The 17,149-nt window shown below is 45.7% G+C and overlaps 1 protein-coding gene across 2 annotated transcripts in view; it reads right to left on the reverse strand.

The window, feature by feature from the left end:
* LIMK2 (LIM domain kinase 2) overlaps positions 1–17,149 on the reverse strand; it is a 345,031-nt gene that overhangs the window by 94,445 nt on the left and 233,437 nt on the right. For both annotated transcript variants that reach the window (XM_086942843.1, XM_086942844.1), the window contains 2 exons: positions 13,312–13,398; positions 13,058–13,189 (listed from right to left, as the gene is read on the reverse strand). In XM_086942843.1, the coding sequence (XP_086798969.1) occupies positions 13,058–13,189; positions 13,312–13,398 (219 nt within the window). The remainder of the gene's footprint in view (positions 1–13,057; positions 13,190–13,311; positions 13,399–17,149) is intronic.

Raw genomic sequence — 17,149 nt, forward strand, 5'->3', positions numbered from 1 at the left:
TCCCCAGTACTGGAAGAAACCTTGCGCCACCTCTGGATGTAGATGCCATTCGTGATCTGAGAGGTATTGTTGACTGAGGTCCTCCACCGTGGCATTCAGAGATGCCGCCAAGAGTTGCTTTACCAGCAAAATGCCCTGCTGTCCCAGCCATGTCCTGAGGCGCAGTTTCCTGGCAGAGTGTCACACAACTCCACCCTGCCCTGTTTGTTGCAGTGCCACATAGCAGTGGTGTAGTCTGTGAATATCGGAACCAGATTTCCTTTGATGAAGGGGAGGAAGGCTTTTAGAGCCAAGCAAATCGCTCTCAACTCCAACAAGTTGATGTGGAGCTGAAACTCCGACTAAGGCCATTGTCCTTTGACATCAATCTCTCCCAGTGGATGCCCGAACCCAGAAGTAAGGCATCCATCATTAATGTGATATCTGGGTGGGGAAGTGAAAGAGGTCTGCCGTTGACTCAATCATAGTTCATTAGCCACCATTGCAAGTCTTTTCGCAGTTCCCTCAGATCTCTGGACCATATCTAAGATATTCCACTGATGCACAAGTGACTTACCTTCGGTAACGATATATCTGTAAGAGACATGTGTTAGTGATAGATTCCTTACCTTAGAATTACCCCCAGGCGTCAGACTGTATCCGGAAAGTTTGCGTCAGCAGTACCCTTACGCGTCGTACGGCTCCGCATCGGTCCTAGGCGTCGGGATAGCCGGGATGACGTTGCGGCAGCTACTTAGACACCGCCCTCGTGTGCTGATATCAGTTCTGCACACAACTTTCTGTGCCAGGAACGCAGAGCCATGAAAGATACTGACCCCTGGTGCATTGAAACTTGGGCCCTGAAAGGGATAACCTTAACCCTAGAAATCAGTTTGCAGAACGGGGAGGATGGGTGGTGCGGTAAGGAATCTATCACTAACTAATGTCTATTACAGATATATCGTTACCGAAAGTAACTTGTGCATCTGAAAGAGACAAGTTAGTGATAGATTCCTAACCTTAAAATAGATACCTCAGCAATACCAACCCCGTGGTGAGTCTGCGAACCAAGATCACACCAGAAAGTCACGGAGAACAGAGCGGCCAAAGAAGCGGTCTCTCCGGACTTGGCTGTCAAGCCAATAATGCTTAGTAAAAGTGTGCAGCAAGGCCCACGTGCTGCCTGACAGATGTCCTGCAGGGGGACACCACGTTACAATGCAGTAATAGCTGCTGAAGCCCTGGTAGCATTGGCGCGCAACCCCACCGGAGGTTCCTTTTTAGCCAGAGAATAACAGGCTTTTATACACAAGACGACAAAGGGGGAGATAGTTCGCTTGGGCACAGCCCTCCTTTCTTGGCGCCTACGTAGCCAACAAAGAGCTGGTCATCCACCCGGAACTGTTGTGTGCAATTGAGGTAAGATGAGAGCGCACGTTTTGGGTCTAGACGGTGGAGCCTCTCTTCCTCTCTGGAAGGGTGCGGAGGCGGAAAGAAAGTGGGCAAGGTGATAGTTTGCCCACTATGGAAGGCAGTAACAACCTTTGGCAAAAAGGAAGGACGAGTGTAGAGCACAACTTTGTCTGGATAAACAGACAGAAGAAGAGTTTTACAGGAAAGAGCCTGCAGCTCACTCACGCACCTAGTGGAGGTGATGGCAACCAGGAAAGCAGTCTTTAAAGTCAGTAATCGAAGAGGACAGTTGTGCAGCGGCTCAAAGGGAGCGCACATCAAATAAGTAAGAACCAGATACAAGTCCCATTGCGGCATTACAACTGGAATAGGAGGGAAAAGGTGAGTAATGCCTTTGAGAAACTATGTACAACAGGGGACTTAAAAAGAGAGGGCTAATCAGGTAGCCCAGGAAAAGGCTGAAATTGCAGAAAGGTAGCCCTAAATAGTGCCCAGAGCAGAGCCCTGCCGGGCTAAAGAAAGAAGGAACAAAAGGACTCCTGAAAGAGGGGCAGAAAGGTGATCCACCGCCCTGACTGTGCACCATGCCACAAATTTGTTCCACTTGCAGGCGTATACCGATTTGGTGGATGGACCCCAGGCTGCGAGAATGATATCAAAGCCTTCAGGAGGCACGTCAAATGGAATCAATTGTTGCCGCTCAATCTCTACGCAAGGAGGTGGAGGCTGGACAGGTTCAGGTGGAGGACCGTCCCCTGCTGCTGCGACAGAAAATCCTCCCAAGAGGCATTCGGATCAGGGGATCCACGCTCATACGGAGTAGCTCGGGATACCAAAATCTACGAGCCCAGTCCGGAGCCACAAATATGACTTGGGCCCGGTAGCGCTTGATCTTCTGCAGCACTCTGGGTAGAAGTGGAATAGGCGAAAAGGCGTACAATAGACCGCAACTCCACTCGCTTAGAAAAGCATCACCGAGCGAGTGCCGCCTTGGAAATTCCAATGCGCAGAACTGCTGACATTGGACGCTCTCTTCGGTGGCAAATAGAACCAAGGCTTTCCCCAATGTTTAAAAGCACCACCTCCGAGTGAAGACGCCATTCGTGAACCATCATGCACCTGTGGCTGAGTTTGTCCGCCCTGACGTTCAAAGAACCCGCCAAGTGTTGAACCACCAAGGATATACCTTGACGTTCTAGGCATGTCCAGAGATGCAGAGCCACCTGACATAGCCACCCCGCCTTGCTTGTTGCAGTACCACATGGCGGTGGTGTTGTGTGTGAACACCTGCACCACTCTCCCTTTGAGGCAGGGAAGGAATGCCTTCAGTGCAAGTAGGATCGCCCGGAGCTACAGAAGGTTGATATGGAGCCTGGACTCTGCCGGAGACCAGAGGCCTCTGATTTCCGCCTCTCCCATATGGTCTCCCCATCCCAGGAGGGACGCATCCGTCACCACTGCTCCGGTTGGGGAAGGGAGAGGGATCTGCCGCTGACCCAATGCTGGTTTGTGAGCCACCACTGTAATTGTCATGCAGAGCCCTCCGAGATCTGAACGTAGTCAGACAGGTTCCCCTGATGCTGCGCCCACTGGAGCTTCAAGTCCCACTGCAGAGCCCGCATATACCATCTGGCATGATTGATCTGCAGGATGCAGGAGGCCATGAAGCCCAGCAGCCTCAAGGTCATAGCCCAAATGTTCCGGACTCGCTGTTCGGCAGAAAAGGCCCGAAACTGCACTGTATCCAGAACTGCTCTGATGAAAAGGAGCTTCTGAGAGGCATTCAATTGTAACTTCAGCACATTAATAGTGAACCCCAGCGAGTACAAGAGGTCTGCCGTAGTCTAGAGGTGGGAGACGACAGCCTGGGCCGAGCGCCCCTTCAACATCTAGTCGTTGAGATAGGGGAAGACTGGAAACCCCTGATCTGCGCAGATGAGCTGCGACCACTGCCATCCCTTTCGTGAACCCAGAGGGGAGCTGGTAAGGATGACCGGGCTGATCGGAGGACGGGCGGACTATTCTTGTGCGGGCTACGATCCACGCTATAGGATGAAATTTACTGCCCAGAGTTGTGGGAGCAGGAGTTAACGTGGACGGTGTGATATATACATGGAGCTCAAAGATAAAGTGGACATTTATTGTCAAAGGACCCGATATGTACCTGGTGATTGAGAAGATGCTGTGATCAGTAATCTGGCATCTTACAAGTGACGTCGCCTTGCGAATATTTGAAACTTCTGATACATCAGGTATTTATATTTGTGAACTTTAGACTTCTGAAGTCTTACAAGTGACGTCGCCTTGCGAGTGTTTGAAACTTCTGATACATCACGTATTTATATTTGAGAAGTGAACTTCCGGCGCAATCTAGACTTCGGACAGGAGAGCAAAGCGTGGGATAGTGGCTATTTTTACGAGAAGCAACCTTATACTATCATCAGTCGTTTGCAGGAGAGTAGAGCTGTAGTTTGCGGCAATCTGTGTGAGAAGTGGCAGATCACTTATTCTCAGTTTGTGAGGACATGTGAAACAACCAAGTTTATCCTAATAGAAGTGGAATTTCATCACTAGTTGTGTCTTTGCTCCCCGGGTTGCGTGGCTCATTTTAAGGCTCTATATCTGGCAGGTCCTGAGGAAGGTGGCATTCCATCACTCTGCAGCCACAGAAACGCGTCGACCATTTGCCTTGTTAGATCCTGCTATATGCAGTTGTTGTACTTGGTCATCTACACTACAATGTTACTCTGTAGTTAAGCTCCCCAGATATATGTGTGAAGGTTGGTCTGGGACAGTGAGAGTGTGGTATGAATGGTGGGTTGTGAATCTGGTTTGTGTTTCTCTACCTGGGGATATTCTTTATTTACTGTGTGTCCACTGAGATATGATTAGAACATTTCGGTATGTTGAATTATTTAAATACAGATACAAAAGATTTATAAAGAGTATGATGATGATAACATTTTTGATATAAGACATGAAATAAAATATATTTTTTTGCTAATTATTTGAGTTTTTTGGTTAAGGATTTCTTTGAGCTCATGGTCTGTGCTTGTACCAGACTAAGTGAAAAAAATATATATAGGTCGAGAGGGAGACTTTTTTGTTGTGGTCTTATTTCCCCTCTTCTCCCTGACCTTGTAGGGTTTCCAGAGGGGGTCCTCATCATATTGCAAGGCCAAAGGGGAACACAGTAAACTGAAAATGCTTGTGGCCTACCATAAACCATAGGTAACGCTGTGGGCTGGCAGGACGGGGATGTGAAAGTAAGTGTCCTGCAAGTCCAACGACACCATCCAGTCTCCAGGGTCGAGGGCAGACAAAACCTGAGCCAATGTCAACATTTTGAACTCCTCCTTCCGGAGGAAGCAGTAGACATCCCTGCGATCCAAGAGGGGCACCAGAAAGTAGTGGGAATAACAACCACAACCTACTTCTGGCACAGGGACTCGCTCAATGGCTCCCCTGGCCAAGAGAGCTGCCACTTCCTGATGGAGAAAGGCCAAGTGATCCTCTGACATGCGATGAGTGTTGGTGGCATGAAGGGAAGGGTAGTCTTGAAGGGGAGGGAGTAGTCCCTTCGGACTATCTGCAAAACCCACCTGTCCGACGGGATGTTGTGCCAGTGGGGGAGGTGATGGCGAATCCTGTCACCCACTGGCAACTGGTGGCCCTGAAAGGACTGACTAGGAACGCTTGGAGGCTGATGCAGAGGGGGCACTGGTGGAGACTGGCCTGCCCATTGGCCCCCAGACCCATGCTGCAGGGTCCCACGTCCCTGGCCGCGCAGAGGCTGAGTAGCTTACGCCGGCCTGTGGCCCTGGGTGGAATATAGTGGCGCACCCCTTCTGTAGTCACTGAACAGGCCGACAGGTGGCAGCGAGGCCCAAGGATCTGGCAGTAGCTTGAGAGTCCTTGAAGTGCACAAGCGCATTGTCCGCCTTGTGGCCAAACAGGCTACGGACATCAAAGGGCATGTCCAAAAGGGTCAATTGGACATCCCCGGTGAAGCCAGTGGACCTCAGCCAGGCATAGCGTCTCAAGGCTACTGACGCAGAAATCGTTCTAACTAGCGAGTAGGCAGTATCCAGCCCACATTAAATGGCAATCTTCGCTGCGTCTCTACCCTCTGCAAATGCACAGGAGAGTACAGTGCGGGCCTCCTCCGCGCACTGTTGCAGCACTTGTGCAACCATGTCCCACACAGAGTAGGTGTAGCGTCCCAAGAAACATAAGGTGTTCACCGACCGCAGTCCTAAGCTAGCGGAAGAAAACATCTTCTTCCCAAGATGGTCCAGCTTCTTGGATTACCTACTTGGGGGAGCAGTAAGGAACTTGCCTTTGGATGTTGGGGCTTGGACTACCAAGCTTTTGGGGATAGGGAGTTTGGGAGAGGAAAATGGGGTCACCCGGGGCCGGCTGGTGGTGTCGGGCAATCATCCTATCCACAGGAGCCCCTGTGCTGGGCTTGGACGAACTGCCCAGAAGGATGCCGGTGAGGGCCTCATTGAATGACAGCAGGGGCTCCGAAGAGGCTGCTGCCGGCTGAAGCACCTCAGTCAGGAGGTTAGTCCCGACTGCCACCGTAGGAAGCTCAAGGACCAAGGCCTCAGCCGCCCTACACACCACCACAGTGTAGGAGGCTCCCGCCTCCATGGCCATGGTAGGGGGAGAAAGCATACCCAGGTCTGGGGAAGTGTCCAGACCACTGGCATCACCCAACTCCTTTCTCCAGTCCGGCTGTTCTAGCTGGTCTGCCAGAGTGTCCACAGACCCCTCCCAGTCCTTGTCACCCTCCTCTGGCTGACACTCAGGGCGAAAAGGAATGCCAGGACAGAACAGTGGTACAAAAGTACCGATCAATGCCGGTCCGGCTCTGTGTTCAAGTCAAGGGGGAGGCTGGGGACATTACCGGCATCAAAGGCGGAGGAGGTATTGTGAGGTCAACCAGCGCAGATCCGGATCCAGGCCTGGATCCCTGGGGGCCCTGCGGCGCCGGAGCCGGCGGCATCGAAGGCCTAGAACCCCCAGCTGAGTCCGTGGGGCCCAAAGCTGCGGAGTCGGGCTGCCCAAATATGGAGTGGAGGGCTTCATAAAATGCACAATGCTGGGCAGGGGATGCTCTGACTACCGGGAAGGGAGGGAAGCTCTGAGCCGTCCCAGCAGACTCCGTGGGCGGAGCCGAAGGAGGAAGCCCTTCAGTGTCGGCCGACAGACGGGGAGAAGGCTAAGAGTGACGGTGCTTTTTCGCCTTCTTCTTGTGCTTCGATTTACCAGAGGACAAAGACTTCGAAGATGAATGATGGTTGTCACTCCGTGACCGGTCCTGCGACCTCCCTCTCGACCTGGACAGCGAGGGGTTGCAGAGCTGACTGCCGGGCCTCCAGAAGCTTTCGGGACCACTCCTGCAAAGACTTCGGGTTCATGCACTGACAGTCGGAGCACGACTTGTGGTCGCGCTCCAGACACCAGGGGCACACAAGGTTTGTGTCCGGGACCGACATCAATTTGTGACAGGAGTCACAAGGCTTGAAGCCAGTAAGTCGATGGGACATCCCTACATGCACCAGAAGTCGAATGACTCAAAAAGAGGTCGACAAAAGTCTAAAAAACTTTGGCAAAAAGTGACTAAGGGTAGCGCTTTCTCCGGACCTGCGCTGGCTGGCACGGAAAAAAGAAAGAACTGACGTCAGCGCGTAGGTTCGGCGTATACGTAGATAATGCAACGTAATTCCGGCGATCATGACACCAACGAGGAATGCAGAGTTTACCGATGCCACCTACTGACTTGCAGGGGTACTGCTGAAGAAAATAATTCTCTGGATCCAGTGTGACGCATGGGGTAATTCTAAGGTAATGAATCTATCACTAATAGTCTCTTTCAGATAACTTGCACCAATATGGACCAGATCTTTGTGGCTGGCGTCTAGCTGTCTCCCTCCCATGCTTTTAAACCTCTCTCAAGTTCAAAGCCAGTTAAGGCGATCTGCCTTAAGCAGTGTCCTTCATCTTGGACCCATGTGGCTCTCTGGGCTTCACTTTGCCCTCCGGCATCTATGTTTATGACGTTACAGTCAGTTTTTGAGAGTCCGAAATTTTCAGCTCAATGGTGTCGCAACCCAAAGGGTTTACCCTCAGTCTGGGCTCCTCTCTCTGGGTGTTCTTGGGCCCTTTGCTAGTCTGGCCATTGAGGACTACCTCAAGGTCTGGTTCTTCTCCTCGGACCCTACTCAGTATTCTCCAGAATGCCCTTCTCAATTGACCACCTGTGTTTCTTTAGGGAATCCTGTTTTCTCTGTTGTGATGCCATCACTTAGTTTTCCCACCCTTGCTCCTTCCTTGCCCAGTTGGTCTTCAGCAAGAATACTCAACACGCCGCGCAGTCCTCCGAACTGTGGTTCTTTGGGAGGCAGAGGTAACAAACCATGTACCCTTGTTTTTGGGTGAATTTGTGGTGGTACTTTGGGCAAAACCAAAAAAGGGGTTATCCTCCACACGGTCTATGCGTCAATCCTCACCTCATTGTTTCTCTGTGGTTTTCAGTTTTCAGTGGTTTTCTCAGAGTCTTCCCCCAGTTTACCAGTCAGAGTTAATCCCCTTCCCTAGACAATTTTCCAATGAAAATTGACTTCTGCGCCCTTTTTTTCCTCTGCTCCAGAGCTCTCGCTTAAACTTCCATATTAAACTGCATAAAAAGATAATCTGAAGACAGCAAGTTTGTCGAGGGATTTCCAGAGCAAATGTCTGACGTCACTCAAGGATGGTCGACAATGCTTACGGAAAAGGAAAAAAAACACGAGAGAAGAGATACTACAGTAATTATGGACCCAACCACTAGACAGCGTAATAATGTACAACAAGTGAATACAGAAAAGTTTCACGCTGCAAAAACATTAACTGTGCACAGACTTTAAAGAACAGGCCTTGCCACCTTAAGTACACCCTGTGAAATAGAGTACCCATTTCTTTGCTGGTTTTAGGTCAATACTTGATCTTCATTCTTTCTAAAGGCTTAAACATTCATTCAATTGCAGCCTCTGCTGAGAAATTAAAAATTATCAAATGAGTATGTCCAGATGATACTGCTTGAACTTTGTGGGCAGGATGATATAAACAGAGATCTTAGGTTTTGATAGGGTCTTATGCTGCAAGTTCTCAAATATTAGAAATTACCTGGCTTGATGCACACCAAACTATTTGTTTAGTTCTGTTGCTCCCCTACTCAGAACTTAGTATAAAATGGCTCTCCACTAGCAAGACTTGAAGATGTAGATTTATATATATGTTTCGGGATAGGATAAAATGTAACATGTATATGGTCTCTAGAGAGATTCCATTGCTGGTACCAATTAATTAGTAGATGACTTTATAAACAGATGGGATGTCCCCACGGTATATTAAATTTCCAAACTACACAAATTCTGGCTGACAAACTCGCTGAGTATTATTTGGATTTGTTCCACAAGGGAATTTTTTCTTTTTTTTCTTTTTACACAAGATTAGAAAGTTCTGAAGAAGATCAACAAGTGTTGCCTGTTGTGTGAAGCTCTAATAAAGACTAATTTGACTTCAGTTTGGATCTGTGTGGAAGTTATTTTGTCACAAAGAAAACCCATTTAAGGAGTGCTGATGCCATTTAGAAATTCATGCATCTTCAAATAGGGTGATATAAGTTTATTTGATCTCAGACCATGGGATACGGTCTTGGAGGTATTTGCACTGGGCCTGTGATGCCTTAACCTCATTCTTTCTATTCGGTATTTGAATTAGCCTATATATATCAAAATGGAAAAGCTGGTACTCCAGATAAATGTGTGCATTTCAAACCACCTAATTCGATGTTTGAAGAAAATTGGTTGCATTTCCAAAATATTTATTTAACTTGATAGTGAAGTAATAAATCATGCGACACTGGGTAGACTTTTACTCCTATTATTTAATTTGTGCTAGAAGCATTGTAGCTTTTGATGTTATGTATTATCCACGGAGTGGCATTCCACCTTGGCAAAGCATTTATATTTTTAAATATTACTGTTGGCAACCCAGCCAGAAGCTGCTAGGTCATCACTACTGCTAATCTTGCATATGATGGGCACTAAAGTAATCTTGTCGGATGTTGTCACTTTTACAACACTAATAATGCGAGTAGCTCAAAATGATTTTCATCGAGCTGAACTAGTTCTTCTTGCAGAAAAGGTTAGAGACCCCTGGTCTACCACAGGCTTCCTGGATTCAAATTGAGGTCGTTTTTCTCAACTGGTCTACGAAGATAAGCTGAAACTCAACTCTACGTCCTGAAAGGTGTATTCCTCAATGATGATGGCCTTCATGACGATTGACAGTGGACACTTAGTAAGTTTGGATCTCCTGATGCCTAAGGGTTTTCCCGAGACGATACCTTGAGACATCTATAGGAAAAGAAGGGAATTAGGTTTATGCCTCTGCTTGCTTAAGCCCTCGCTAGGGACAGGAGGGATTGATTAAACAGTTGCTTGATAGAGGCTAAGCTGGAATCAGAAGCTCCCCTATGCTTTACGAACGTTTTAATTCTGCAGCAGACACTGAATATTTTCTTCAAAGTTCCCTCCCTCTGAACTAAATTTAATTCATCTTTTAGTGTCCTCGTGAATATTTTCTGGCACACAGGATATTCTGTGACACTGCCAAAATGTACAAGGTATGCCAAAATGTACAAGGTATGTGAATGTTACTCAATAAAGTTGTCCAAAAGAAAAAGATCTAATAGTTTGGGTTCAAGTCAAATGCTGACTGAAGGATTCAAAGTTGGTTAAAAATTGTAAACACTCAGCGTTTGTGGATTTTACTGTACACAGCTGAATAATGGTCTTCTCAAATGCGAGAACTATACTTTAGAGAGTCAGCCTGGATGGCATAAGGAAACAATGTAGATGCGTCCTCTCTAAAGCAATGCTCAATTTTGTTTTAGATAGAAGAGATGGGTGGCCGCTCATTCAGTGTTGCAGCGGCCAAACTTTGGAACTCCCTGCCACTCTCCTTGAGAAGCCACAGAGACTACCTTCCGTTCAGGAAAGCGTTAAAAACGCACTTGTTTCCTAAAATTGTTCTGTAAGTGAACAGTGCCACCGGTCAAGTTCAAGAGCCAGGATGCCCTTTGGGTGACAGGACTGCGCTTTATAAATACACTAAATAAATAAATAAATAAATAAATAGAACAGAAACGCTTAATTCTCAGAACTGGTTTTGACGAATTATTTTGCTATTTTTGTTTATGAAATGTGTATTTAGATATGCAGGATTAAAAATAGGAGAGCTCGCTTTCAAGTGTTTCAGAATCTCTTCACATAGGTGGAGATTATTGTATGTTTAGAAAAGGACTCCTCAGAAGAAGGAAACGGACGAAATTCATGAAAGAAGTAAGAGCAGGTTTATTTGCAAATTAACTCCAGCGATGCACCAGTTAAGATGAATCACAACCGCCAGTCATACTCTTTATATGAGGCGCACACATTCAAAAGACAACACGCACACGAGACACAAATGCACATGCACACAGAACCCACGCGAACAACAACCACGCGACATACACACATTTAAATCACAACACACGCATATTGTTTGTGGATGACGCGCGTGCGTTCACGCGCGTCATTCCAAACAATAACTTATACCACACACCTCCCTCCTTTTTTTTTTAAGTAAGAACAAAGTCTCTGAACCGTACCGGAGATCTGCGACTTCTTGAGCCGATCGTCGCCAGTATTGTATGTTTAGAAAAGGACTCCTCAAAAGAAGGAAACGGACGAAATTCATGAAAGAAGTAAGAGCAGGTTTATTTGCAAATTAACTCCAGCGATGCACCAGTTAAGATGAATCACAACCGCCAGTCATACTCTTTATATGAGGCGCACACATTCAAAAGACAACACGCACACGAGACACAAATGCACATGCACACAGAACGCACGCGAACAACAACCACGCGACATACACACATTTAAATCACAACACACGCATATTGTTTGTGGATGACGCGCGTGCATTCACGCGCGTCATTCCAAACAATAACTTATACCACAGAGATACTCGCCATTAATGGACATGTGAAGATACTAGAAGGAATAGTGTGCATTTCTGTAGATCCTGCATGACAAAGTTAAATAGTAGGTAGATGAGCATGATACAGTACTACCATAACTGACATCTTTAAGTTTCTTGCACATGTAGTCTGGAGAGACTGCAATAGTATAAAGATGGGAGTCAGAAATAATAAACATGAACAAGACTGTAATAGGTTTATCTAGATGTAGTACTTAAGGTAGACACTTGCAAATAGATACAGCACACACAGACACTAATACCACGTACTAGAGTAGTCAGATACCCCACTCATAACTGCATCAATTAAACAACAATGAAGTATCCTAATCTCAGGCGCTGTATTGTCCCTCCCTCCCATATGCCCCTGCAAAAAGGTAGAGGCAAGTAGAAGGGAAACAGGCCATTGGCTGAGATTGTGCTCTCCAAAAGCTTTCAATCTCCCTAAATTTAACAGCACATTTTCTTTTTTACAGTGTATTGTTTATCCTACCTACCTAGGGGTTTTAGGATTTCTGTGAGGATTAATAGAAATTAACATATATACCAGCTAAAGTACACACTGGAGTAGTGCTTTTATTGACTGAAAAAATTGCTGAGATTTTTTGAATCTTTTGATACCCTAGTATATCTCAATGCTATTAAATATTAATTCCAATAACACCGGGGGAGCATATATTCCTACCCAAAGTTAGTGAATCTCTTAGAAATGTTGCTTTAAGACATTTGATCATAAAAAACATGTGATTAGTGTCAGCTGTACAGAGTGGAGTGACGGTGTCAATCCACCATATCCGCCTATGCACTCTATTCTATCCATAATGATAAACAACCAACAGTTAACCACATACATGCTACTTAATGTAGATCACATCTGTTTTTACTTCCCCCAAGTAATACTTCACTTCTCAGTCTTATTAAAATGTGTTTCCATCCCTGCTCTACAAAAGTCTTGCTCCAATCCGCTACTGTATGCTTTTAACCACTACTACCTTCCAGGAGCCTCAAATAACCTCTTTCCTTTTCTCTGAGAGTTTATTTGGTTGCTACATTCTACTACTTTGCAGTCATTTCAGTTTTGACCATCAACTAGGATTTTTCATCCACTGTGCGTACTCTAGCTATTTTTATTCTTCTATAGACTTCTATCAAGCATGGCTGCCATCAGAACAGATCTCTTCTTCTGCTGCCTACCATTAACTAATGCAAAAAGAACAGATGATTGCTTGTATTTGCGATGGGACCTGGCCTGGCAGTTCGGGCTGAACTGTTTCCATGACGAGCAGGGTGAAGACTGATTTGCATATGGCTGGGTCCTGAGGCCTCATGGTTGGTGAAAAACAATGTATTGGGATGCAACCCGAGCGACTGTCAGTGGCTGAGATTATTTCAAGCATTCCATCCATCACCTTGTTGTTTTTACGAATACCATTACCTAGCCAGTGTCTACTCTCCAGTTGGTTCTCATAGACCATCTTCTAGTTTCTGATTTCAACTGTGGTTGTACTCAGGCTCAGCCCACCTCTACTCATAAGTTCTTGTCCTTTTCCTAATGCTCTGCCATGAGCAGAGTAACACGTAAACTCACCGAGCTCCGCAGAAAGTCCTTCAACGTGCCACACTCTATGAATTCAGTCAGAAGGTTCAACCTCTTGTCTTTGTACAGAACACCAATGAATTTGAGCACGTTGGGGTGATCAAGACAACGCATCACTTTTACCTGAGGGATGGAAAAAAAACTATGATGTATGAAAGAATGCCACAAGAGAAGGCACAGCATTTCGAAAATGCTGTGGCACCACCAGGCCAAGTAACTGCTCCATCATAAGCTCATACACCCACCTCAGTTAGAAATGTTTTCTGCGTCTCTTCATCACAGCGAATCAGCTCCTTCATCACCATCACCTTTCCAGTCTCTTTGTGAGTCACCTATGATACAAAGACAAGTTTCAGACTGGGCTCTACATGCACGATGAAGAACATTTCAGGGGAGGAATGAGAGTGGTCCGGAGGAGGGGAGCAAATTACAGCGGGTTTGCAACCACACACACGACATTCTATGAGTGTAGTGCAAATCTACTCGATAAAATTCTGATTCAAAGAGGACCTTGATGGAATCTTTGTGACTGGAGGAGCAGATGCTTATACTGAATGTTTAAAACATAGAAAGTCCACCCTTCACTCACGAAAATAGCTGTACTTCCAGTGATTGCTTTTAGTATGCTAAAGAAAACAATGAGATTTCTTAAAATAACCCTCACCCAACAAAAGGTCCCTTGGTGGTAAAGCTTCATCATCGGGTTCTTCCCGCCCAGCTGCTGGATGGGGCGTGCTAGGATCAACAAAGACGTGGGAGCACTTTTGTGAAGTAATGCCATGTGTTATTTGTGAAAGTGGAAGAGTCCGAAAAAATGTGAGTTAAAAAATACTTGGCTACGTTGAAACTATACTTCAATAATTCCTGTGGTTGGTATGGTTGAAAAGGGGGGGAATGTACACTATAATGAGTGGTTTTCTCCTTGGTCTACATGTTTCAAGCCTTCTCCTAGGCTTTTCTTCAGGACCAAAGCGATTGATCCCAGTCACCCCTCTTTTGTTAACCTAAATGGTCTACCTGATTAATATCAAGGTGTAATGTGTATTTAAACATGCATGAATACAATACCTAATTGGTATATTTCTTCAAAACAATACTTTTGGTGTCCAACTAAAGCCCGATTACTTAACACGGGAGGGGAGGGGCGCTTGTAGTCGAACAATCACCAAAGCTGCTATCTCACTCTAGCAATGCCTAACCGAGGCTCCGAGGAACACAGTGCACCTAATATCTTTTCTCCCTTCCTTATTCTTGGTTACTATATTGAATGTTTGTCAAAACTGGTGCCCACCAGCTTCTGTGAGCACTTAGTAACTAAGTGATCATCTCTCTCTTCCTTCTTGCTGGAGTTGGGTTTTAAACAGGTACTAATGAGGTGAAACCTTTGCCCAGACAGTGGGAACCAGTGTACAAATGACAACATAATGAAGTTGTACTATCATTACAGCACATAATTTGCCTTTTCTTCATATATAATTCTGTCTACCCTGCTGTATTATTCCAGTGGCTCTGACTATTTCCAGCGTCTGGGACAGGAGTCTCCAACCTTTTCTGTAGTGAGAGCTACTTCTGAACAGAGAAAGTCATTGTGAGCTACTGAAGACCATGTAAAATGCGCATTGTTACTGGACACCCCCACACCCAACTTCACTTCATTAGGGACCCTATGACAGGGCTGCCATGTGTGTCAGTCAGTGTGTGAGTTATGGGATAAATTAACAGGAGTGCACATGAAAGGAATATATGTGATGAGTGACAGAGTCTATGTTGTATGTATTTGTGGAACAGGACATGCCTTTCACCAAATGTGGTACCATTACATGTATAGCACAAACAGAACCATTTTTTTTAAATGGGAAAAATTTAACATGCATAAAGATGTTCTGCAAACATTTTCAAAATATAGAACATTTTCTGCCCTTAAAATGTCTCCCAATTTAAAAATGATTGTATTTTTCAGTTATACATATGGCATAGTGTCTACTGGCCATTAAAAGCAAGAGGCCCGCTGTTTGGAAATGAAACACTTTTTAATGAGAGAAAATTTAAATGAAAAGCTACCTTAATAAGGTAACACTTCAATTTTAGTTTCCTCCCACTGCTAAGTATTCAGAAACGTCATTTTGTTCTTGCGCTCCAATATTGAGTTGATAATAGCTGTTATTTAAAAGTTGAACACCTCAGTGCTTCAGTTCTTCACCAATGTGACCCAGTCTGTGGCATAAATCTGATTGAGCAATGCTCATCATCAGGCCCTGCTATCTTCAGCCTGCTAATAATGTAAAATAAACACAACCTTCCCTTAATTTTAAAAGAAAAATGTGACCATATGCTTACTTAGAAATTAACTCAAGGCTGCTAGGTGTCTGGGAGCTACTTGCAGCTCACAATGGACTAGTTGGAGACATCTGGTTAGGTCTTGGGCTCCTATTGGTTCTTACGTTTAGGGTTCACCTCATCTCTAGGGCTATTTAAACAGTCTTCAGTGTGTCAAGGTACACGTTGTCCGATGTAGCCCAGAAAGAGCAAAGGGCTTGAAAAATGCCTAAATTTCCATCCATAAGAGGTGAGCAGATATAAATGTACCGTATATACCGTCTCTACCTACAAGGCATGATAATAATCTACTCCTGCAGTAAAACCCTGCTCCCTGTACCACTCACAACCACTACACAACCACACCAACCCATCCCATTTCACTCTGATTTCTCCTCCACACAGTTTTAAACATCTTTCTACCTACTCCTTTAAACACACATCCTTTCCCACTGCTACCTCAAATAACTACTGTAATATCTATATCTTTCCCACTCACATTTTACCGAACCTACACCTACTTTCCACCACTAATACATCATAACTACCCGTCCATCCTCCAACTCTACTCCCATCGGTCTGCTACCTCTTCCTACACCCATCTCACATCAGTCCAACATTCAAAACAGCATTCTATCTCAACTTCCCCCACATCTCTTACCTATACTACCACACCTCAACTCACAACTCCCTTTCCTAAATAATCTAACACAGGGCCAGACTGGCCGCACCAGGAATCTTGAGTTTCCCCGGGAGGCTGGAAGGGTGTGGGCCACTTTTGTTACTGGGGGCCGGTTTTGTGACAGTGCTGCAATATCGGCCCCCAGTAACAAAAGCAGCAGTGCTTCACACATGCGCCCCCTCCGGGTCTGGCCCAACAAAATTGCCAGGGCTACCTGGAGTACCCAGTCCGGCCCTGATCCAACCTCTCCTACCTCCAACTTCTAAAACAATTCTGATACACAATAGTAACAACTCTTAATATTCTCCTACTCCAAACACACATCTCACTCTCAAACGCATTCAACACATACAAGCTGTCACTATCAATCCTCACCATAACCAACCCTACCAGCAGAAAAGATCACAACCCTTCCCCACCCTCTCCTCCTACAATCCTACCCCCACAATCTCCTTCTCCATACACCTTAATCACTCCACCAGTCCAATAGTCTGGTGGCGCTGAAGCGGGGAACAGCCACAGTGTCACATCACTTTAAGTGTTCTTATAGACGGTAGTAGCAAAGCAGACGGTAGTAACGCTGTTTGTACTTTGAATAGGAAGGTACTTCACCCAATATGGAATGACAGTAAATAAAATGATGCTCCTACTTAAGTGTGTGGTGGACACAGATGACCTGGAAGTTAAGAGGGAGATGCCCACACCTTTTGAATTGCTATGGCAGTTTATTGCAGGGTCTAAAGTAATATGTTACTTACCCAGTAGGCATCTGTTTTTGGCATGTAGAGCTGTAGATCCCTATGCTTTGCATACAACTGCCATCTAGTGTTGGGTCCGGATGTTTGCAAGTTACTTTTCTTTGAAGAAGTATTTCCAGTCAGGAGGTAAGGGGACTTCTCCTTTCGAGGATAGTGCACAGGAGCATGGACTCCATTGTTCGATTGTTTTACCGCAAGAGGGTGAGAATGGAGTAAGTGAGTGTAGTAAAGAGATGTTCATGCGTAAATAATGAGAACTGCAACAACCACAAGTGCCTGGGGATATGGGAGGGTGCAAGTGAATCTACAGCTCTACATGCCCAGAAC

The sequence above is a fragment of the Lissotriton vulgaris genome, chromosome 11, assembly GCF_964263255.1.
Source record: "Lissotriton vulgaris chromosome 11, aLisVul1.2, whole genome shotgun sequence".
Lineage (NCBI taxonomy): Eukaryota > Metazoa > Chordata > Amphibia > Caudata > Salamandridae > Lissotriton > Lissotriton vulgaris.